The sequence below is a fragment of the Martes martes genome, assembly GCF_963455335.1.
Source record: "Martes martes genome assembly, chromosome: 2".
Taxonomy (NCBI): Eukaryota; Metazoa; Chordata; class Mammalia; order Carnivora; family Mustelidae; genus Martes; species Martes martes.
Genome location: NC_137889.1, coordinates 64554362 through 64578721, shown reverse-complemented (window position 1 = coordinate 64578721; position 24360 = coordinate 64554362). Strand labels below are relative to the sequence as shown.

General features: G+C 37.1%; 1 protein-coding gene across 1 annotated transcript in view; it reads left to right on the top strand.

Annotated features, from left to right (window-relative positions):
- Window positions 1–23582, top strand: part of PRMT9 (protein arginine methyltransferase 9) — a 39706-nt gene extending 16124 nt beyond the window's left edge. The window contains exons 7-12 of the mRNA XM_080796702.1: window positions 1984–2176; window positions 3974–4157; window positions 8055–8769; window positions 18007–18160; window positions 22474–22596; window positions 22898–23582. Of these exons, the coding sequence (XP_080652828.1) occupies window positions 1984–2176; window positions 3974–4157; window positions 8055–8769; window positions 18007–18160; window positions 22474–22596; window positions 22898–23113 (1585 nt within the window). The 3' untranslated portion in view covers window positions 23114–23582. The remainder of the gene's footprint in view (window positions 1–1983; window positions 2177–3973; window positions 4158–8054; window positions 8770–18006; window positions 18161–22473; window positions 22597–22897) is intronic.
- Window positions 23583–24360: the final 778 nt, after the last annotated feature.

Below are 24360 nucleotides of genomic sequence, written 5' to 3'. Positions count from 1 at the left end.
ACAGATTCAAGATGACTCTGAAACATTTTGCGTTGGAAATTAAGGAAGTACTAAAAAAAAATTACAGGCCATTAAAAGGATATAGAAGCATGTTTGGAAGAGTCTCCCACTGGCCAAATCTGAGAGAATTTAAGCACCAAATACATACATACATAAGGGCATTTACAAATTAAAACCCATTGAATAAAATAAGAATCCATGAGTTCCTACTTGTAATTAATAGATTAATAAATTCATAAATGGGGACAAAAGGACAGTTCTTTCCAGCAGGAGAATGTTGACTAATAATAAAACAAATGTTGCAAAATTATTGTTTGCAATCCCCATGTAAAGATGGGAGCAAAAATTATGAATGGATCAAATCAAAGGGGGGAAAATTTAATGAAGGTCAAGATATTTGTAAGTTTAAAAGTTTCTTCTCACAAATAATTTATTACAAAAGGAAAAATGTTAATTACACAGGGAAAAAACCACATAGCATGTTAACCAAGTGATCAAAATTAACGACACCAGTAAGATTCTTCTAAATCTGATGCTTTGAGGATATATCACTTATGTAATATTACACCCAAAATGTATATAATATATACATAATTATGAAAAAAAAAAACCCTTTCTTTGCTGTTCCGCCTGCAGAGGGAAAGGGAGGAACAGACTCCTTGCTAAGCAGGGAGCCCAATGTGGGGCTCGATCCCAGGACCCTGAGACCATGACCTGAGCCGAAGGCAGACACTTAACTGACTGAGCCACTCAGGTGTCCCTGGAGTATTTATTTCTCATAAAATGGTGTTGCTAAAATGTATACGAAATGGTTTTGGCTTTTTTTTTTCCGGTGTAAATTTTTATTGACATCAGAACACTGTTAAAGCAAGTGCATAAACCATAAATTTATGATTTGATGAATTTTCATGACATTGATACACTTGCGTAACCAATGATCAGATCAAGATCCAGAACACCACCACCCCAGAAGGTCCCCAGGAAGAAACCCCTTCCATTTACAGGTTCCCTGTCCCCCATTAGAGTAGCCACTATCCTGACTTCTGACACCATAGATTATTTTGACTGTTTTGAATTTCGTACAAGTGGGATCATACAGAGTAAGTTTTTCTGTGCCTGACTTCTTTTTTTCAATATCCTTGTTCACTGGTGTATATAGTTTGCACATTCTCATTGATGTATAGTATACCAGTGGATGAATATACCAAAACTTTTGCTTTTACTGATGATGGATATTTAGGTGATATCCAGTTCTTTGATTATTGGAAATAGTACATCTGTAAGCATTCTTGAGGATTCTTTTGGTGATTGTGTCTATGAATTTTTGTTGGCTGTATTCCCAGAAGTAGGAAAGCCAAATACCTTGAGGTTCCTGTATTAAGAGTGAATCTAGAGTGGTTATGTTCAGCTTAAGTAGGTACTGTGAAAAGTCTTCCAGAGTGATCTTATTAATTTTATACTCCTGCCAATAGTGTATGAGATGGTATCATCACCAACACTTGGTATTGACTATTTCATTTTCCCAGTTCTAGTGGTTGTGTAGGTGTTAACTTCATTTCCCTGGTGACTAATGCATGCTTATTGGCAATATGTTCTTTTGTGAAGTGTCCGTTTACGTCTTTTGCCCTTTTTTTCAGAAGTTGTTGAAATTTAAAGGTATATTTTGGATATGAGCCCTTTTTTGAATAGATGTATTATAAATTGCTTCTACTCAATGTGCCTTTGTACTTTTTTAAAGCTGAGTAGCTTTTGATGAAAAGAGTTTTTAGTTTTATTATAGACCTATTTGTCATTTGTTTTGCTTTATAGTTAGTGATTGTGTGTGAATTGTGTTTAAACTTCTGCCAGTAAAGTGACTTCATTTTTATGTTTGTTCTTTCTGGACTCAGTATTAGATGGTGTTACTTGATTCTAAAACAAAAAAACAAAACAAAAAACCAAAACATCTTTCTCCCTTCCCCTTCTCATTTTCCCTCCTACCAGGGTGGGTACTAAGAATGTTGCTGGGATCTGTTTACCAACAAACGTGAAATTTCAGAGTCCAGCTTGTTCTTCTCTAGATACTGATGAGACAGTTGAACCATATACAACTGAAAAGATGAGTCGAGTTCCTGGCGGGTATTTGGCTTTGACAGAGCGCTTTGAAATTATGACAGTAGATTTCAACAATCTTCAGGTAAAAAAAAAAAAAGAAAGAACACATAATTTTTGAGCATTAAATTTCAAGCATTCTTTAAAGTAATACATAGGACAGTCTTCTTTTATGAATTTACATGGGATTCTACTTACTACATATAAGGAAAATGATTTAATTATAATCAGTATTTTCTCCTGAAATTATGTACTTACTTTAAATACATAGGGAAAAAAATCCCTGAGGTTTGTTGGAAATGTATAACGTGACAGGTGCTTTCACATGTGTTCTTAGATGGTTTTTACAACAGTGTTGCAACTATAATTGCAGTTAAGATTATCCTTGTGCTATATAGATGAGGGAATTGTTTCTTACATTAATTTTCCCCAAATTATGCAGGTGTGAATGCAAGAGTTATAACCTAGAGCTTTCTGACTTTCTCAATGTCATGCTGCCATTTCAGTTTAACAGTATTCCTTGAAAAGAACAGTAACCCAAATCTCTAGATCATATCTGTATCAGGGTGATCACCCAAATCAGTTGCCCAGAAATGAGAGGTTCCCAAGACATGTGACTTTCAGTTTTAGACTAGGACAGTTTTGGGCAAACCAGGACAAGTTGGTTGCCCTATGTCTCTATCTGTGTATGTATTGGTGGGTGGTGGGCAGATGTGCTGCATAAAGAAAATGCCCAAGGAAATTGAGAAAGGTTACACAGAGTCCTGCTCTGAAGATCATTAAGGTTAGATGAGATGTGTCTGGGGACAGAAGACTTTGTAAGGGCCATTATAGCCTGTGATCTTTAAAATTCATAAATTTAGTATAATTTAATCCCCTACTAATTGTTACTAGGTTCTTCTTAAGGTGGTTTGGAGCTGCATTAACACTTTTGACATTACTTACTGAGGCTGAGCTTCAAGAGCATTTCATTTCTGATATAACAGTTATAGTAGGGAACAATACAGTTATAGTTGCTAAATACTCCAAAGCTGTCGTTTTCTTATTTTGAGCTTATGTTAATTTTTCTTTGCCACAGTTTAAAAAAAAAAACACTTTAGTAAGGCTTTAATTTGGAAGTAGTATTTACTTGTTTAACACTTTCAAGTAATAAAGAAGAAAAGAAACAGTATACGTCTTCCTTTGTATTTTTATTTTTTTTTTAATTTTTTTTTTAAATTTATTTATTTGACAGATAGAGATCACAAGTAAGGAGAGAGGCAGGCAGAGAGAGAGGAAGGGAAGCAGGCTCCCTGCTGAGCAGAGCGCCCCATGCGGGGCTTGATCCCAGGACCCTGGGATCATGACCTGAGCTGAAGGCAGAGGCTTTAACTCACTGAGCCACCCAGGCGCCCCACGTCTCCCTTTTTAAAATCTAGGTGCTACTTTCCCCAGACCACGAGTTTGAGGAGCATCTTTTTAGAGTTGCTTTTCTATTCTTCTAAACACACACACACACACACACACACACACACACACACACACACTTTTTAAAAATAAAATCCCTATTTTTTTGCCACTTGCTGCCTTCATTCAACAATATATCATGAACTTCTTTCTTTTTCCTTTTTTTTTTTTTTTTTTGGTCATGGACTTCTTTCTACATCAGTATTATGTATCTGCCTCATTGTTTTTAATAGTTACACAGTATTCCACTATGATAGATGGGAGCTTTTCATCCAGTATGCCTCAAATGGCTGCAGGTGTGTAAGGATATTGATTTTCCTAAGGATACTAGGCAGATGTGAGAATTTACAGAAATGGAAAGTGATATAATATTGGTGATATGATATATACATATTAAATATATAAAATGTTTCCATTCCTTTTACATTTTTGTCAGGAATTAAAAAGTCTTGCAACTAAAAAACCTGGTAAAATTGATATTCCTGTTATTAAAGAAGGCATACTAGATGCCGTTGTGGTTTGGTTTGTACTCCATCTTGATGATGAACATAGTTTATCCACAAGTCCTAATGAGGAAACATGTTGGGAACAAGCTGTCTACCCTGTACATGACCTTGCAGGTATGTCTTATCTAATTGTTCTTTGTTTGTTTTTTTAAATCTTGTTGCTTTAATCCTGTAATCATTTGAATTAGTGTAAAAAAATTTACTTTGAATAAGAAATTTCCAGTCAAGGGAGATTGGTTAAGTTTTTTAGGACTTACTTTTTATTGTTTTGAAAAAGATTTTATTTATTTGAGAGAGAAGAGAGCATTCAGGCTTGAGTAGGGACAGGGGTAGAGGGAGAAGCAGGCTCCCTGCTGAGCAGGGAGCCCATGCAGGGCTCAATCCCAGGACATTGTGATCATGACCTGAGCAGAAGGCAGCTGCTTAACAGGTTTGAGCCACCCAGGCACCCCAGAACTTACTTTTTTAAAAAAAGTAGTTTTAAATAATTAATATATGTTTTAAGAAGAGAAATTAAAATGTAATTGCTGCATACCACTCAAAAATACCTATCATTGGGGTGCCAGGGTGGTTCAGTTGGTTGAGTGTCTGACTCTCAGTTTTGGCTGGGGTCATGGTCTCGGGTCCTGAGATTGAACCATGTGTAGGGCTCTGTGCTTAGCAGGGAGTCGTCTTGGGATTCTCTCCTTCTCCCCTCCCATTGCTCGTATGCATGTTCTCTCAAATAAATAAATAAATCTTTTAAAAATGTGATTTCTTTAGCTCTGATTACTCTGGTCATCCATAGATAAGAGAAATGCTAGTCTATTTGTTATAGAACAGTGGAAAAGTACTAGGGTAGGAGTTCTTGCTGCTTGTAGAATCTGTGGAGCCCCAGGTCATAAAAGTGCGTGCGCGCGCGCGCGCACACACACACACATATAAAACAAAATTTCGCAGTTTTAGAGGGTTTATAAATTCACGGACTTCCCTAGAGAAGTCTGTGTTAAAGATATTTTTTGTATAGAAATTTTTTTTACCAGCAGTTTGGTGGATTTCAATATAGTTCACATAAGTTGTATTACATAGAAAAATTCTACCTTTTTTAAGTGGGGGCAGGTAATAAGTTTCTATTTCTGTGTAGTTTTCCTAGTCAAGGATCTAATTTGGCAAGATCGTTAAATCTTGAAATGAGTATAGTTTTGTGGCTAGTATGGTGTTTTTGGAGCCAGTCAGGTAGACTTGGATTCAGGTCTTGGCACTGCTGCTTACCGACTTCCTGGCTGGCTTGCTATGTCTCAGAGCTTTTATTATTATTATTATTATTATTATTTAAGATTTTATTTATTTATTTGACAGAGAGAGAAATCACAAGTAGGCAGAGAGGCAGGCAGAGAGAGAGGAGGAAGCAGGCTCCCCACTGAGCAGAGAGCCCGATGTGGGGCTCCATCCCAGAACCCTGAGATCATGACCTGAGCCGAAGCCAGAGGCTTTAACCCACTGAGCCACCCAGGCACTCCAGAGCTTTTATTATTTGATATACAAAAATGGGATGATGCTGCCTACCTTGCAGGATTGTTGTAGGGATTTTAAGAAATAATGGACAAGGCATGCCTGGGTAGCTCAGTCGGTTAAGTGTCTGCCTTTGGCTCAGGTCATGATCCCAGGGTCCTGGAATCGAGCCCCGAGTTGGGCTTCCTGCTCAGAGGGGAGCCTGCTTCTCCCTCTCCCTCTACCCCTCCCCCTGCTTGTGTTTCCTCTCTCACTGTCTCTCTGTCTGTCAAATAAATAAATAAAATCTTAAAAAAAAAAAAAAAAAGTGTCTGCCTTCGGCTCAGGTCATGATCCTGGGGTCCCAGCATTGAGTCTGGCATTGGGCTCCTTGCCTGGCAGGGAGTCTGCTTCTCACACTGCCTGCCGCTCTACCTGCTTGTGATCTCTCTTTCTCTGTGACAATAAATAAATAAAATCTATCTTTAAAAAAAAAAAGAAATAATGGATGTAAAATGCATATAAGCAGCATAGCAACTGGCACTCAGTTAGTAGCATTTTTTATTTGAGTTTATTAAAAAATTTTAATTCCAGTATAGTATATGGTGTTATACTACTTTCAGATAATCATTGTAATAATTGAGTAATTCTCTACATTACTCAGTGTTCATCATAAATATACTCTTACTCCTCTTCTCCTGTTTCACTCATCCATCTGCCCCCCACCCTTGGTAACCACCAGTTTGTTCTGTATAGTTAAGAGTCTGTTTTTTCATTTGTCTCTTTCTTTGTTCATTTATTTTTCTTAAATTCCACATGTGAATGTACTATGGTATTTGTCTGTTTCTGACTGACTTATTTCACTTAGCATTATACTCTCTAGATCCATCACATATTGTTGTAAGTGCAAGATTTCATTCTTTTTTATGGCTGAGTAATATTCTATCTATATACCACATCTTTTAGAAACATTTTTTAAGTTCCATTTAACATACAGTGTATTTATTAGTTTCAGGTGTACAATATAGTGATTCAGTACTTCCATATACCACCTGCTCATCACTTGCTCATCACAGCAACTGCACTCCTTATTCCCCATATCCCCATCACCTGTTTAACTCATCCCCACACCCTCCCTTCTATACCACATCTTCTCTATCCATTCATCTATCAGTGGACACTTGGGCTGCTTCTTTACCTTAGCAATTATAAATAAGGCTGCTATGAACGTAGGTATTAGTGTTGAATTAGTGTTTCCATATTCTTTTTTGTATTCATTTTCATTATTCATTCTCATATTCCACTACCCAGTAGTGGAATTACTGGGTCGTACGGTAATTACAGTAGTTGTGTTTTTAATTTATTGAGGAACTTCCATACTATTTTCCACAGTATTCCCACCAACAGTGCATAAGGGTTCCTTTTTCTCTACATTGTTGCCCACACTTGTTGTTTCTTGTATTTTTGGTTTTAGCCATTCTGACAGGTGTGAGGTTATATCTCATTGTGGTTTTGATTTGTATTTCCATGATGATGAATGATTTTGATCATCTTTTCATGTGTTATTTTTTTATTCTTTCTAATAGTTACTTGGGTGGGCTTTCTTTTTTAATCTTTCTTAGGGAAAGGACATTTTATTTTTTATTTATTTATTTATTTTAAAAAAGATTTTATTTATTTATTTGACAGATAGAGATCACAAGTATGCAGAGAGGCAGGCAGAGAGAGGGGGGGAAACAGGCTCCCTGCTGAGCAGAGAGCCCGATGCGGGGCTCAATCCCAGGACCCTGAGATCATCATCTGAGCCGAAGGCAGAGGCTTAACCTTACACTGAGCCACCCAGGCACCCCGGGAAAGGACATTTTAAATGTGTAAACAAGAATAACCTGTATTTGCAACTGGTTCTAAAGCTGATAAGAAGGAATTGTGATTATACATTTACATTTAAATTTTTACCGAGTTTGAAAGCTCATGGATAAGAGCATGATATAGTCTTTATTGTAGGACTTAATCCTTCCTTATATTATCAAATTCTTAAACATCCAAGTGTCTAAATACTTACAGTTAGAAATATATTCTATTAAATCTTGCCTTGTTCTTCTGGAAATTTCTTAGAGAAAAGAATATCCCTTTAAGCTAAGGTGAGGGTTTGGTTGGCTTCATTACTGAAGAAGACTAAGAGTCCCCTGGAACCCTTCCCCCATCCCCTAATATGGAGACGATGATAGCTAGTGATTGCACTAAAAGCACTGTAGTACTAGTAGTTGGGGTCTAATAGTAGAGATCTTGAATCTAATCTCTCTATTATGCTATAAGTTAATTGTCTTCAAATTTAAGTTTTTGGCTAAGAAAGCTAGAGGCATTTTTCCTGGTTTTTGTAGGAAATGAATAGATTAATTCACTTAATTCCATTAAATCAATAGATGTAATCTTTCCTGTAGTGATTTCAGAATAGGGGAGGGTGGGGGAGTTTGTATGATCCTCAGACTTATAAATATATTCATCAATTACAATTTTTTTCTTTCTTACTATTTTATGAAGACTACCAGATAAAACGTGGGGACCATGTGATGATGGAAGTGTCTTGTCAAGATTGTTACTTAAGAATCCAGAATATCAGTGTTTTTGGTCCAGAATGTGAAGTGGATACTGGAAAAAATTTTATCAAAAATAAAGACTTGCTCACTTTAGGAAGTGAGGCTGAACTCTGTAGTGCCCTGGCTAACCTTCAGACCAGTAAACCAGATGCTGTGGAGCAGATATGTATATTGGAATCCACAGAAATTGCTTTGCTTAATAACAACGTCTATCATGAAGGCTTTAAAATGGCAATGAGAAAAGTGTTGTCTTCATTGACTCCAGAGAAACTGTGTCAGGCCATGGACACTCAGTGTCAGAATGAGATGAGCTATGGAAGTGAAGAGAGTAATTCTCAAGAGATCATCCCTGAACCTTTCTATGTGTTAGATGTGTCTGAAGGCTTCTCTATTCTGCCCATAATTGCTGGCACACTTGGGCAGGTTAAACCTTACAGTTCTGTGGAAAAAGACCAGCATCGTATCACTCTGGACCTCATATCTGAAGCCAATCACTTTCCTAAAGAAACACTTGAGTTTTGGTTAAGGCATGTGGAAGATGAATCTGCTGTGTTGCAAAGGCCAAAATCAGACAAGTTGTGGAGTATAATTATATTGGATGTCATTGAGCCATCTGGGCTCATTCAGCAGGAAATAATGGAAAAAGCAGCAATATCCAGGTAAAACATAAAATACAACTTCTGGTTTTTGAGCTTAAATTCATGTAAATTCTTTTATTCTTTAATGGCGTAGTTGTACAAATGAGTCATGATCATGTATGTTCCTTAAACATTGCTTTTCAGGATATGAGACATTATCCCTTTCTCTTTGTGTGCATGTCAGTACTCATTTTTTTTCATCTAAAGGAACACCTTCTCTATAGGTGTGAAGAAGAGAGCCTGCTTTGGGATTGGACTGCCTATATATAGTATAGAGAATTAAGTAGAGGTTTATAAGAACAGAAAAGATATTCAGGGTAAATAAGGAAAAAATCAAATCTCATCTTTATGATATAAGAAATATCTTAAATGGGGCACCTGGGTGGCTCAGTCAGTAAAGTGTCTGCCTTTGGCTCAGGTCATGATCCCAGGGTTCTGGGATCGAGTTCCAAGTCAGGCTCCTTGCTCAGTGGGGAGCCTGCTTCTCCCTCTTCTTCCATCTCATGCTCTCTCCAGCTGTCTCTGTCATTATCTTTGTTTCTGTCTCTCAAATAAATAAATAAAATCTTAAAAAATACCTTTAAGAAACATATAGTACACATTCGATGGTACATTGGCAGAGAAAAGTGCTTCTTTTTTTTTTTTTTTTTAAGATTTTATTCATTTATTTGACAGAGAGATCACAAGTAGGCAGAGAGGCAGGCAGAGAGAGAGGGGGAAGCAGACTCCCCACTGAGCAGAGAGCCCGATGCGGGGCTCGATCCCAGGACCCTGAGATCATCCATCTGAGCCGAAGGCAGAGGCTTAACCCACTGAGCCACCCAGGTGCCCCGCAAAGTGCTTCTTATAAACAAGTCCCAGTCGTCTTAGGTCTTAAAATCTTTATTTTATAATACAGTTTTCTCTTCAAGGTATTTTCCCTTTAGTGTTGGTTGGTGGAGGCAAAAACTGACCCTGTATTTAATATTGAAAGCAAATTCGACTAAGCTTCAAAGTCCTTTAGTTGTGCTGCTCAGATCTGAGTGCCTATTGGCCATTTGTATATCTTCTTTGGAAAAATGTCTCTAAAGGTTCTTTGCCAATTTTTGAGTCAGATTTTTTTTTTAATTGAGTTTTAGGAATTCTCTGTGTATCTGGATATTAATCTCTTATCAGATAATTGACAAATATTTTCTCCCATTCTGTGGGTTGGTTGCCTTTTTAGTTTATTGAGAGTATCTTTTGATATGCAGAAATTTAATTTTTTGATACATTCCACTTTGTTTTTTGTTTTACTTTTGTTGCCTGTTTTTGGTGTCATTTCCAAGAAATTATTGTCAAATGCTATGGTCTAAAGCTATTCTCTTATGTTTTCTTTTAAGAGTGTTTATAGTTTTAGGTTTTATATTTAGATCTTTGATCCATTTTGATTTAATTTTTGTATATGGCATACATTTAGGGCCCAGCTTCAGTCTTTTGAGTATGGTTATCATATTAGTAGAAAAGACATCCATTTCACATTGAATGGTCTTTTTTTTTTTTTTTTTTTTTTAAGATTTTATTTGTTTATTTGACAGAAAGAGCGAGCGCACAAGTAAGCAGAGGGGCAGGCTGGGAGAGGGAGAAGCAGGCTCTCCACTGAGCAGGGAGTCCGATGTGGGGCTGGATCCCAGGGCCCTGGGATCATGACCTGAGCCAAAGGCAGTCACTTAACCAACTGAGCCACCCAGGCACCCCTCACATTGAATGGTCTTGACAGCCTTGGCAAAAACCATTTTACCATATATGTAAAAATTTATTTCTGAAGTCTTTACTTCCATTTCATTGATGTACGTATCTGGTCTTTATGACACTACCATCCTATTCTTTATAATAAGCTTTATAATAAGTGTGTTTTTAAGCAGCTAAGCCTTTTTTTGTTGTGGTGGTGGTGGTAAAAAAACATTAAATTTATCATCTTAACCATTTAAAAAAATATTTTATTTATTCATTAGAGAGAACATGGTAGGGGGACAGAGGGAGAGGGAGAAGCAGACTCCCCACTGAGCAGGGAACCAGATGCAGGAGGCTTAATCCCAGGACCTGAGCCAAAGGCAGATACTTAACTGACTGAGCCACCGAGGCATTCCTAGGTGGAAAAATCATAAAACCATCATAACCATTAAAAATTATTTAATGATTAACCATTTAAAATGTTTAAAAATCATAACCATTTTTAAGCATATAGTTTAGTAGTACTAAGGTGTATTCACATTATTGTACAACAGATCAGTAGAACTTTTTCATCTTTGAAAACTAAAACTATAAGCACAAAACACTAGTTCTCCTTGCTGGCAAGCCCTTGGCAACCACCTTTCCAATTTCTGTTTCTTATTTTTTTGAGTACTTTAGATACTTCATATGTAGAATCGTATGGTATTTGTCTTATGTAACTGATATATTTCACTTACCATAATGTCCTTAAGGTACATTCATGTTGTAACATGTAGCAGGATTTCCTTCTTTTTTTTAAACTGCCTAATATTCCACTGTATGAAGATGCCCGTTTCATTGGCCATTCATCTGTTGATGGACATTTGAGTTATTCTGCCTTTTAGCTACAGTGAATAATGGTGCGTGAATATGAGTGTTCATATATCTCTCTGAGAGTCTGCTTTCAATTCGTTTCATATATATCTAGGGGTGCGGTTGAGTCATGATAATTCCAACTTCAGTACTGCAGCTTCCTTGGTGCTATGGCAAGCCATGGTACTAGAGCTCACCCTAATGTCTCTCTGTGGTACCGCACACCCTATGCTCCTTAACCAAGTCAAATGATCTCCTTTGTCTATCAGAGATCCCAACCTGACTCCCATTTTTTTGTCGCTGCTTAGGTTCATTCAAGAGAGAAACCAGTCCTTTGGACAGCCCCCCACCCAAAGTCAGAATGTTGTATATATGCTCCAGCATTTTTTTGGAGCATTTATCTTTTTTTCTCTGCAACGGGAAGCAGGGGATTGGGAGTTCTCTCTTGATTGTACTATGCTGTATGTGTTAGGGGAAGGGACTATGGCAAGTAAATGTGATACGTTTTCCTACCATTTTCCATGTAGTTCTTTCTGGCTGTGCACTGGCCTGGGGTATAGGAACCTCCTAACTAGTTTCTAGATATCTCAGAAACAGTTTAGTCTGTGTGTTTTTGTTAAGTGTCTCCGGGGAGAGGTGAGTTGGAGGCTTCCTATTCACCATTTTGCTTATATGGTCATTTTCCCTGTACTTTGTAATACGTTTTGAAATTGGTAAGTGTAAAACCTCCAACTTTGTTTTTGTTTTTTGTTTTGTTTTTTTTTCAAGATTGTTTTGGCTATTCTGGATCCCTTGAAATTCCATATGAATTTTAGGATGGCAATTTTTCTGTTTTGGTAAAAAATGCTGTTGGAGTTTGATAGGGATTACATTAAATCTGTATAGCTCACTTTGAGTAGTATTTACATTTTAACAATATTTTCTTCCAGTCCATGAATGTGGGATGTCTTTCAGTTTATTCGCGACTTAAAAAAATATATATTCTATTTATTTATGTGAGAAAGAGGGAGTGCACGTATGCGGAGGAGTGGGGAGGTGGGGTGGGGGTGCACAGAAGGAGAGGGACAAGCAGACTCCTCACTGAGCAGGGAGTCTGACACGGGGCTCAATCCCAGGACCCCAGAATCATGACTTGAGTCCAAGGCAGATGCTTAACTGGCTGAGCCGTGCATTTGCTCCTATTTGTGTCTTTCCAGCAATGTCTGTAGTTTTCAGCTTACAACTCTTTAACCTCCTTGGTTAAGTTTATTCCTGAGTTGATGCTATTATAAGTGGGGTTGTTAATTTCCTTTTTTGGATTGTTTGTGCTAGTTTTAGAAATACAACTAATTTGTGTGTGTTGATTTTATATCCTGCAACTTTGCTGAATTTATTAGTTGTAACATTTTTGTGTGGAATCTTTAGGAGCTTCTAAATATATGATAATGTTGTCTATGAGCAGAGATAATTTTACTTCTTCATTTCTAGTTTTGATGCCCTTCATTTTTCTTGCCTGATTGCTTCCTTTAGGACTTCCAGAGACTATGTTGAATGGAGGTAGTGAAAGTGGGTATCCTTGTCTTGTTTCTGATCTTAGTGGGAAAGCTTTCAGTCAGTCACATTTTATTTAAATGGAACCTTTAAAGGATTTTTTAAAAGTTATAAAAACAATTTAGCAATGTGTTCTGTGTTATAATAGTGGAAAACGACTTATGTAAAGCTACCAACTCCTCTTCCCTGTGTTTCTTAGTGGGGGGAGGAGTCCTATTAGCAGTTTGAGTGGGACAGTTTTTTTGTTTGTTTTTTCATTTTTGTTTTTTCTTTCTTTCTTTCTTTTTTTTAAATACAGTTCTTATATAGGATTGTCTTATAGATTGCAGGATGTTTGGCATCTCTAGGCACTAAATGCTAGTAGCTCCTGTCATCATTGTTTTAACCGGTATTCTTTCCTCTCCCCCAAATACCTCCTGAGGAACAGTGGGGAACCAGTGGTTCTTTCCTTTAGCCCAAGCTATTGTACAACCTCCTTACCTGGCTTATCTTGATTCTGGGGATAGAGGTATGTAGATACTCTCACACAGGCTTGCTGTTATTACTTTAGCCTCTAACAAAGGGGAAGTCTCATGCCTGGGAAAGGGGGTGCAATTAGTGATTGGAAGAATAAATTATATCTGGGATAAGGGAGCTTTCTCACTGGAACTCCTCCCAGACACCATCCCTCTCCACCCTCCCCCTGCCCAAAGCGAGGGAAAATGAGTCATTTCGCAGACTTCAGTATGTAGTTTCTAATTACTTTCGTAGTCATTGTTGTAAAATGTTTAGTCATACTAAATTAAAACACAGGAGAAAGTTTTAAAACTTGGTACTTTTTTTTTTTTTTAATTTAAACCCATTTAAAAACATCTTGTGTTGGGTCACAAAGAAACTGAAGGATTTCTTCGCTTCAGAATTTTTGCCATTTATGGTTAAACTTTTGAGTTGGAATGTATTTTTTCACCCCTGAAGGCACAGATGGTTTAGAAGTGCTATTTGGCTTTGAAGAAGATTCCGTTGAGGAGTCTGGCAGCTCCAGTGGCATAAGTGACAACAAAACAATGTCAGTAAAGCTAAGCATAGTTGCAAGGCGATTACTGTTTTATCTAACGTGACTAAGAAGCATTTCTGTTAGAACAGTAATATTGAGTTAAGGATTTAGATTTTAGATTAAAATAATAGGACTACAGACTTTTAAAATAATTTTCATATACTGCCTTTGTGTAGTATTTATCTCTGGCATGGTCATTAGTACTTGATTCAGCCTTTTATAACTTTTTAAACGTTCAGTGGGTAAAATTTTGATACTTTATTTGGTCTGATTTTCCAAAATGATTTTATGTATTGCCCTCCCTTCCTTTTTTCCATAGATTTTTATGGTTAAAAGATTGACTTTTAACCTGTGTGCTTTTTCAGCTTGCAGATTTCATAGTATAGTAACCCTCTTGTGTTTTTGGGGGGGTGGAGGGGATTAGTCAAGCAGCATAAAGCTCTGTGGCTATCTGTCATTTGAGATCTTGTGCCCTTAAAAGAAAAATTAGATCTGGTTCTATTTATTTATTTATTAAAAAGATTTTATTTATTTATTTGACAGAGGGAGATCCCAAGTAGGTAGAGAGGCAGGCAGAAATAGAGAGGGAAGCAGGTACCCCGCTGAGCAGAGAGCCCGATGTGGGACTTGATCCCAGGACCCTGAGATCATGACCTGAGCCGAAGGCAGAGGCTTAACCCACTGAGCTACCCAGGTGCCCTGATCTGGTTCTATTTAAACAGATCACAATTAGCAAATAACTTGAGAAAAATTTAGTAACATGAATTTTCAGAATTAAACCTGATCCATTTGAGGAAAACAGGTTTCTTCAGTTTTTTGGAAGATAAATTTTGTTAAGAGGAATTTTGTTAAGAGCTATGTAATTTTACTAATTGTAGAGATTAATTTCTACTAGAATTTACCTAAAATATTAGAAGTTGATAGGAAAGCAGTAACGAAAATAAGCAAAGCATTGGGGTCAATATGGAAGTCTTTTTTAGGCTAGTTTGTAATATATAGGATTTATTACAATGTAAATGATCGTGTACTTATATTTACTGAAGAGAGATTATCCTGATTTAGGATCATGACTTGTCTCATTATATTTAGGAATCATCTCTAACTTCCCTTGCTGATTCTGTGTTCTTCAAATGATCTGGTTATGACATGGCTTCTGATAAGCTAGCTAATCTTTAGGGAGAATTGTTACAAGAACAGTCTGTTTACTTATTGTAAACTTTTCCACCAACTTTTTATCTTGAAATATTTCAAAATTTCAAACTGAAGAAACGTTGCAACAGTGAAAACAAGACTGCTGTTTTGTCTTTATAACCTTCACTCTTACTTTAACATTTAGTGTGTGTCTCCTTAGAACAAAGGCTTCCCCCCCTCTACATATCACAATAAAATCACACTCAGGAAACTTAGCATTGATAAAATGCTATTGTTTAATATATAGTCTATATTAAAATTTCCCCTGTTGTCCCAGTAATATCCTATCTAGGTTCTAATCAAGGGTCCTGCATTGCATTTAGTTGTCATGTCTTGTTATAGTTTGTCATTCTGGTTTTAGATGTAGTATTTTTAAATGGTTGAGAGAATCAGTTTAGTAAAAGACAGAAGAATTAATGATTTGAAACTAATTTAAGAGCAGAAATGCCAAAGTGGTTTTGAGGAATGGGTGTTTTATATAAGTTTGTCAAGATTTTAATGACCCATTCAGGGAAACTACATAGCATAAAATTTTAGTAACTTGTAGGATAAATGTCTTTTAGTAATTTTAGTAACTTGGAGGATAAATGTCTTGGCAAAACCAGACCTTAGCCTTGTGTTATTATAGATAGATCCTTACTAATCCTGTGTATTTAAGAGGAAAAATTTACTATGAAAGATACATATGATAATATGAAGTCCATTTGTCTATAAATAGCCTGTCCTAGAAGTTCAGGTGGAAACCAGCTTAGAATATTCAGTAAAAATGAGGGATTTAATGTGTGACTCTAAATGTGGCAAATGAAAATAATGACTTGGTTTAAAGTCCTTTAAAGTATTCTCCCAATTGCTTCATTTGATGGTAGTAGAAGACCCACTTACTGCCTCATGCTTCTCACAGCTGGGATGTGAGGAGGTAAGACTATATAGATGGACATGGGAGCTGCCTTGGTTTAAGAGCCCTAAACTTTACATAGGAACTAATACCTCCTGTAGGTGTAGCAATAGGAAAACTTGGTTGCAAGATAACCACCCTCAGGGAAGCCGAAAGATGGTACATCAGGTGCTTATAGTTTGTTCATGGTTCTCTCAGTCTTGATGCATTCTACCTACTAAGAGGCAATTAAAAAAATCTTTGTCCTAAGCAGTGTTGCTGATCACACTAAGATGGCTGGTCTTCTTCCTTTATGGGATTTCCAGGGAATCAAAAGGTGAACCCAAGATCAGTTGTAGGAGGAGAATGTTTTATTAACCCTTTACTAATACTCTTCTTAATGTTCTTTACTAGAACATTTCGATTTTTAATTACATTTTTTTCTTTCAGTGTTTAACTTTCTGTTTTGAAATAATTTCAGGCTTACAGAAAAGTTAAAGAATAACAAAGAACTTTTAACAACAGCAACAAAAAAGAATTTTTAACATACACTTTATAGCCAGATGCACAAATTGTTACTATTTTGCCACATTTGCTTTATTATTCTTTCTGAACTATTTGATATATTTTTAAAAGATTTTATTTATTTATTTGACAGACAGAGATCACAAGCAGGCAGAGAGAGAGGGGGGAGCAGAGAGCCCGACGTGGGGCTTGATCCCAGGACCCCGAGATCATTACCTGAGCCGAAGGCAGAGGCTTCAACCCACTGAGCCACCCAGGCGCCCCCTCTCTGAACCATTTAGAATAAGTTCCAGATATCATGTTCTCTTACCCCTAAATACTTTGGTGTATATTTCTAAGAACAAGGATATTCATTTATATAACCATCATACAGTTGTCAAAATCAGGAAGGATGGCCACAGTACCTATGTCTAGTGTACAGTCTTACTCAGATTTCACCATTTGTTGCAGTAGTATCCATTACAGCTTTTTTTTGTTTCTGGTTCAAAATCCAGTTGAGGATCACATACTGCATTTAATTGTCCTGTATCTTTAGTCTCCTTAATTCTGTAACAGTTCCGAAGTTTTTCATGACATAAACAGTTTTGTAGAATGTAGGTCATTTATTTTTTAGAATGTTCCTCATTTTTTTTTTTAAAGATTTATTTATTTATTTATTTGACAGATAGAGATCACAAGTAGGCAGAGAGGCAGGCAGAGAGAGAGAAAGGAGGAAGCAGGCTCACTGTTGAGCACAGAGTCCAATGTGGGGCTCGATCCCAGGACCCTGGGATCATGACCTGAGCCGAAGGCAGAGGCTTTAACCACTGAGCCACCCAGGTGCCCCATTTTTTTGTTTTTAATAGATTTGGATTATCCATTTTAGAGAGGAATCTTACCTAAGTCTTGTCACATTACAAGGTGCATAGTATTGCTTTATTCCATTATTGTTGATGTAATAATTTAGATCAGTTGGTTTAAGTTGTATCTATCAAGTTTTTCCACAATAAATTGCTGTGTTTCCCTTTGTAATGAGTATGTTATTTGGGGGATGGGCAATACTTTGAGACTTTGTAATATCTTTTTCCTAATAAGACTTTCAGTCACTAGTTTTAATATCAGTTGATGATCTTCCTGAATCTAAAGACCTATCCATCCAGCCAGCTGGTGGTTTTTCTCTTTCATGAATCAGTGGCCACTTTGACTTTTTGGGAAATTATTTCCAGTGGTTTACCACTCTGAACTACCAGCCAATAACATAAAATCTATTAGATTATGTACAATCTGTAGCCCACCAATTCATTCTGATTTAGTTATTGGCATTTATAAAATGTAGGGAATCAAGACGCTTTTTTTTTTTAAAGATTTTATTTATTTATTTGACAGACAGAGATCACAAGTAGGCAGAGAGGCAGGCAGAGAGAGAGAGGGGGAAGCAGGCTCCCCGCTGAGCAGAGAGCCCAATGCGGGGCTCGATCCCAGGACCCCGGCATCATGACCCGAGCCGAAGGGAGAGGCTTTAACCCATTGAGCCACCCAGGTGCCCCTCAAGACGCTTTTTAAAATATTTTTCCTTCTCTAGGTGTCTGCTACAATCTGGAGGCAAGATCTTTCCTCAGTATGTACTGATGTTCGGGTTGCTTGTGGAATCACAGACACTGGTAGAAGAGAGTGCTGTTCAAGGAACAGAACGTACTCTTGGATTAAATATAGCACCTTTTATTAATCAATTTCAGGTAAGTGTTTAGAAGTTCAGCCAGGTGGATGTTAACCCCATCTACCTTATCTTTCTCTGTAGTTTTATTGAGACAGTGTGTTTAGCTGGATTAGGATGGTAATCAGTGTCCTAGAGCAAAGGAATTTATGAGTGAAAATCCCTAGAGATTAGAATAGCCAAGGAAGTCTGTTGTTCCCACTGACAAAAGGCTACAGATATTCCTCTGAACCATTGTTACAAGTGAAAAATAGGGTCCCAGATTTAGTCTTAGGGAAAAGGGTGCTTCTTGTCTAAAACAGAAGCAGCCAGAGAAAGACTGGCATTCTAAACAGGAACCCTTAATTACATTGAAAACTCAGGTTAGCAGGTGATAGATGTAAGCAGCTAATGTCTAGACAGTCAGACTGTTGTGAGTAGGAATGCAGAAACCTAGGAAACTGGAGCTCAAAGCAAAGGGGTTAGTTGTTATTTGGGAAACAAGGACTCAAGATTTAGTGCTGGCAGAGGCATTAGCCTCAGAATACAAATTTGTGAGTTAAAATTGTGTGAGTGGGTGGAGTGTCTAAGGGAAGAGGTTTGGGGTTGAAGACAGAGGTAGGAAGTAGGTGGAATACTGATATGTAAGCCAAAGGAGAATTTTGGGAAGTAGGATTTGAGTACATGTTTAAAGAAGTGACATCTAAAACTTTTATCTAATGGCTATACATAGTAAGGCTTTGAATATACAGTTAGATCTGTGAGTAGTACTTGCTCAGCAAATATACATTTTTTGAGAAAATGCTTTTTTTCTAGGGCTGGCTAACTGAGATTTTAGTGTTTGTTTAATCTCAGATTTTGGAGAGTTTAATAAGGAGAATATACTTATCAGAAGACAGAAGTTTAGGGGGCGCCTGGGTGGCTCAGTGGGTTAAGCCTCTGCCTTCGGCTCAGGTCATGATCTCAGCGTCCTGGGATCGAGTCCCACATCGGGTTCTCTGCTCAGCAGGGAGCCTGTACCTCCCCTCTCTCTCTGCCTGCCTCTCTGCCTACTTGTGATCTCTCTCTGTCAGATAAATAAATAAAATCTTTAAAAAAAAAAAAAAAAAGAAGACAGAAGTTTAGGAGCACCTGGCTATTTTGGTTGGAGGAGTGTATGACTCCTAATCTCAGAGTCTACATGTAGGGTATAGAGATTACTAAAAAAAAATCAATTAAAAAAAAAAAAGTTTTAGTTGTTTGTGTGGTTCAGAAATACCACTATCTCCTTTCTAGCTTATTCCCTCTTGATTTTGGTGTCTATAATTCTTTGATTCCATCAGAATCTATGATATTTTGATCCTGCCATCATTTCACTGTATTTCCCATTTTATATCCTCCCTTCCTTACGAGTGTGTATTCCATGGTCCATATACTTTTCAGATATCCATTCTCTTTAGTGGGCTAGGAAAATCCTACCTTGGTTAAATCTAGCTTTCTGCCTTCTCTACACCAGTAGCCCTGCAGCTGAATATGCAGACTTTGGTCTCTCCTCCGCTTGTGACTACTCATCTCAAGAGGCAGGTTGCCTGGTAGTTTCACATTTCCTGGTCCACTTACTCATTTTCTTAGGTGGTATTGTCTCCTCTCTTCTAATATGATAATTATCTGTTACATAGACAACTGAGTGAACCAATGAAATAAAATGAGAGGTGTTAAAAAAGAGAAAAACTACATAGTAGTCCTCCCTTATCTATGGAGGATACTTTCCAAGACCCACAGTGAAAACCACCAGATAGTACTGAACCTGTCTATACTGTTTTTTTTCCTAAACATACCTATGATACAGTTTAGTTTATAAATTAGGTAGAGTAAGAGATAACAATAACTAAAAATAGAATAATTATAATGTACTGTAATAAAGCTTACAGGGATGTGGTCTCTTTCAGAATAGCTTATTGTACCATTTTCACCCTTCTGTGATGACGTGGGATGATAAAATGCCTCTCGTATCCTCTCATTAGTATCCTAATGAGATCATGTGAGGGAAATGATGTAAGTGTTAGGTTACTATTGACTTGACAGTTTGCCAGGAGGAGGATCCTCTGCTTCTGGACCTTGGTTGACTGCTGGTAACTGAAACCATGGGAAGTGAAATCACAAAGAGGACTGTACAGAAAATAACAGAAATTTATTCATTCAACAAATGTGTACCATATTTGTGCTACTTTAGGTTTTGGGAATATAGCTGTGCATCTTAGAGGTAAGTTCGTGCGCTCATGGAGCTGTTCAGATTGACAAACAAGAGATAGATAATAAACTAGTAAAAAGATTAGAATGACGGTGGTTAAAAGTGCTATGAACATAAAGCAGGTTATGAGATAGGGAATGGGGGTATGTGATAAACTATTTTATATAGGTGAAGACTAAGGAAAGGACTCATGGGTAAGTGATATTTAAGCAGGGAACTGAAGAAATAAGGAAGCAAACCATAAACAAGTCAAAGGACCAAAAAGTGCAGTGGCCTGAGGCAAGAGCATGACTGGAGTGTTCAGAAACAGCAGGTCAGGTAAAAGATGCAGTCGGAAAAGTATTAGGAGCCAGATCTTGTAGAGCCTTTTGGTCCTATGAAGACTTTTACTCTGAAAAGGGTGGAAGACACATGGCAGGTATTGAACAGAGGAATGACACCGTGTATCTTGTTTTGAAAGTTATTGTGGTTGCTGTGTTAGAAGTAAACCACTTGTGAGAGCAGGCAAAGGTATTACGGCAGTAATCCAGGTGAGAGTTGGTAGTGACTTAAGACTAGAATAAGTGGTAGCAGTGTGGAGGTGGTGCCAAGTGTTGTGATTGTAGAGACATTGGAGGGTAGGTTGTGGTAGATAGGATGTGGGGTATGAAAGCACCTGGAAGAATAGTTATCATCTACTGAAATGGGGAAAATAGCATGAGGATCAGGTTGTGTTCATGTGTTTGTGGGATCATTGAACAGTAGGATAAGAATTCAGAGAAAGATTGAGGCTAGAGATAAAATTTGGTACTTAAATTTGATAGATGAAAAAAAATTGGTAGATGATATTTAAAGCCTGAGTGAATCACCTTGGGGCTATGTAGAAAGAACTGAACTCTAGAGAATTCATGAAATGATGAACTTTAGATGGGAAATGTAAGAATTAGCACAGATGCCAGGAGTGGCCAGGAGGCTAGGTTGAGAAACAGGAGTGAGGACAGACTATGAGGGTTAGAGGGCATGTGATGAGAGGTAACAGGAATCTAGAGCTTCTTCTGGTGATTGATACAAACGAGGATAAAGGGCAATGAGTCCTGGAAATGGCATGGAACTGCTGTGTTGTTATGGCAGGGAAGGTTGGATGCCTTCAAGGATGCCGAGGGAGAGAGGTTGATAGATCTGTGTCCACTGCTTCACCATGCGCAGTTGCTCTAATATTTTACTCAAAAGGAAAGAGGGTACTTTCTTTTCTTTTTGTTTTTTTTTTCAATCATTTTTTCCCCCAAGGATTTTATTTATTTATTTGACAGAGAGAGAGATCACAAGTAAGCAGAGGCAAGCAGAGGGGCAGGGGGAAGCAGGCTCCCTGCAGAGCAGAGAGCCTGATGCAGGGGTCGATCCCAGGACTCTGGGATCATGACCTGAGCCAAAGGCAGAGGCTAAACCCACTGAGCCACCCAGGCACCCCAAGAGGGTACTTTCAAAACAAGTTCCCTTTTTATTTCAAATGAAGAGGCTAAAAGTTGCTAGTAGGAATGTTCCACTGATATTAAAATTGACGGAACACGTTAATAGTGGTGACTCTCAACCTTGACTGAACTTTCAGAACTACTGATACCTGGATCCCAACTCCAGATCTATCTGAGATGTGGCCTGAGCAGTTGGGGCTTTTAAAACCTCTTCAGGTGATTTTAACTTGGCAGCCAAAGCTGAGAACCATTGCTTTATACAAATAAACTTTATTTTCCAAGTGAAATCCACTATTATTTGGTTGAATTTGGCATATTTTCTCAAATAGTACAATAAATAATACTGTACTATTTGCTTATTAGTTCATCTTTCACACATAAGCACATCCTGGGTTTAAAATTTTTGGAGCTATTTGCCTTAAGTAAAAATTTGCTTTCATCCAAGAAAAGAATCTGTAGATAATTGAAAGTATTTAACCTGACTAAGCCTTGGTTCGTTCATCCTTACAAAGCTTGAAATCATGAAAGTGCTTATGCTTTAAGGTTGATAAGGGAATTAAATGAGGTATTAGATATATAAAGCATTATATCCTACGGATGCAAGTATGAAGTAAGCACTAGAGGGTACATGGCCACAAAAAGAATTGAGTAAAAGTGAAAAATTTGTATTTTCTTTAGGTACCTATACGCGTATTTTTGGATCTGTCCTCATTGCCCTGTATACCTTTAAGCAAGCCAGTGGAACTCTTAAGACTAGATTTAATGACTCCATATTTAAACACCTCTAACAGAGAAGTGAAGGTAATACAAAATGATTATTTTTTTCATATTTAGAATTATCTTAAGCTAGGTAATACTTAATGTACACAAAATAGTATTTGCCACTTTCTTTGACAATTTAAATGTTATGTTTTTTTCTAAACAGTATCCAAAAATGAGCTTGGGTAAATACTAGTGAATACAGTAGATTGGTATTAATTTGAATTGGGTGATTAAATCTTTACAAAATTTGGAGCTAAAATTGACTAAAAAAACAGACTTACTTATCCAGGTCTACTCTACTTACTCTGATAAAATTTTCATGATTTCTTAATTTTCATAGGTACACATTTGTAAATCTGGACAAGTGACTGCCATTCCCTTTTGGTATCATATGTACCTTGATGACGAGATTAGGTTGGATACTTCAAGTGAAGCCTCCCACTGGAAACAAGCGGCAGTTGTTTTAGAGAATCCTATCCAGGTGGAAATGGGAGAGGAATTAGTACTCAGTGTCCAGCACCACAAAAGCAGTGTCAGCATCACAGTAAAGCAATGAAGAGCAGTTTTCTAATGAAAAACTGTCCAGGTAGAGCAGCAAGTACACGATTCTGGTCTGAATTAGTGGAATTGTGATGAAAAATGGGGGTATAAAGATTTAATTCCTTGTAATGGTCAAGTATTTTTTAAAATTGATTAATAAAGTATATTTAAAAGATCTTAAGGAGGAGCATTATTACAGAGATATTGCTGCAGACTTCCTTTCTCAAAAAGGCTATCACTGATTTTCCAAATTAGCAGTTTGTTTTTATTGCTTGGTTATATTTCACAGAGGTTTCATTTTTGCTGAATAGTCTACACTCTATAGCTATGATAAGGGATTTGAGTCCCATCTTCATTGTCCTATGCCAGTAAGTAGAGCAAAACTTTTAATTTTAAGGCATCCTGGTTTTTTTAAGTCCAAACTTCTTAATTGGGATACATCAGAAAGTTGGCTTCCATTAAAGACTGAGGGTTATGGTTACCTGTAAATTCGAAGGCTGCTTCTCTTAAATACTATACTTCTGAAACTCCTTGGGTTTTGTGTTTTGAGAATGCAGACTTGAATTAAGAATTTAAGCTATATGCTAAATCTAAGAGAGTAAAAGTTAGGGATGAAGTAAAATCTGTAGGAGACAGCATTTTTCCTGGTCTACTTTGGCAAAGAAAATTTTTAAAAACTTGTAAATTCAAGAAAGAGCTAAACTCAAACCAGTGTTTTTAAAAATTCTGGTCTGAATGCATAGTAAGAAATATATAATTGGCCCAGTTTTTAAAGACTTGCAATAGGGAGATTAATAAGATTATTGTGCCTTGTATTTACTGTGTGCTCTTTGTAAGGAAGCCACAAAGAAAGTAAGATGCACTTTCTCTCTACATTGCCTATTCTCATTGCTTTACTTTAAATAGAAGTGTTTTTAAGAGTGGAAAGAATGAAGACTGCATTTAATTACTGTGAACCAGTACATAAATGTGAATGTGTGTGCGCATAAATATATGAAGCAAAGATTTTGAGAAAAATATTCTTGCTATTTATAACATCCTACACTGGCACTTTCTAGATTTCAGTATATAATGTTAAACATTACTCAGTGGGTTGTGATTAGCAATTAGAGAAACTCCATCCTAAGTAATAAATGTCTCTGAAATAGCACCTCCACATCTTCTGACTGTGGTTTAATGAATAATTAAGAATACTCAGCCTAGCTTTGTTTGCTGACACCCTTAAAAGCACTGAGGAAAAGTAGACTCCATTTCTTTTTTTTT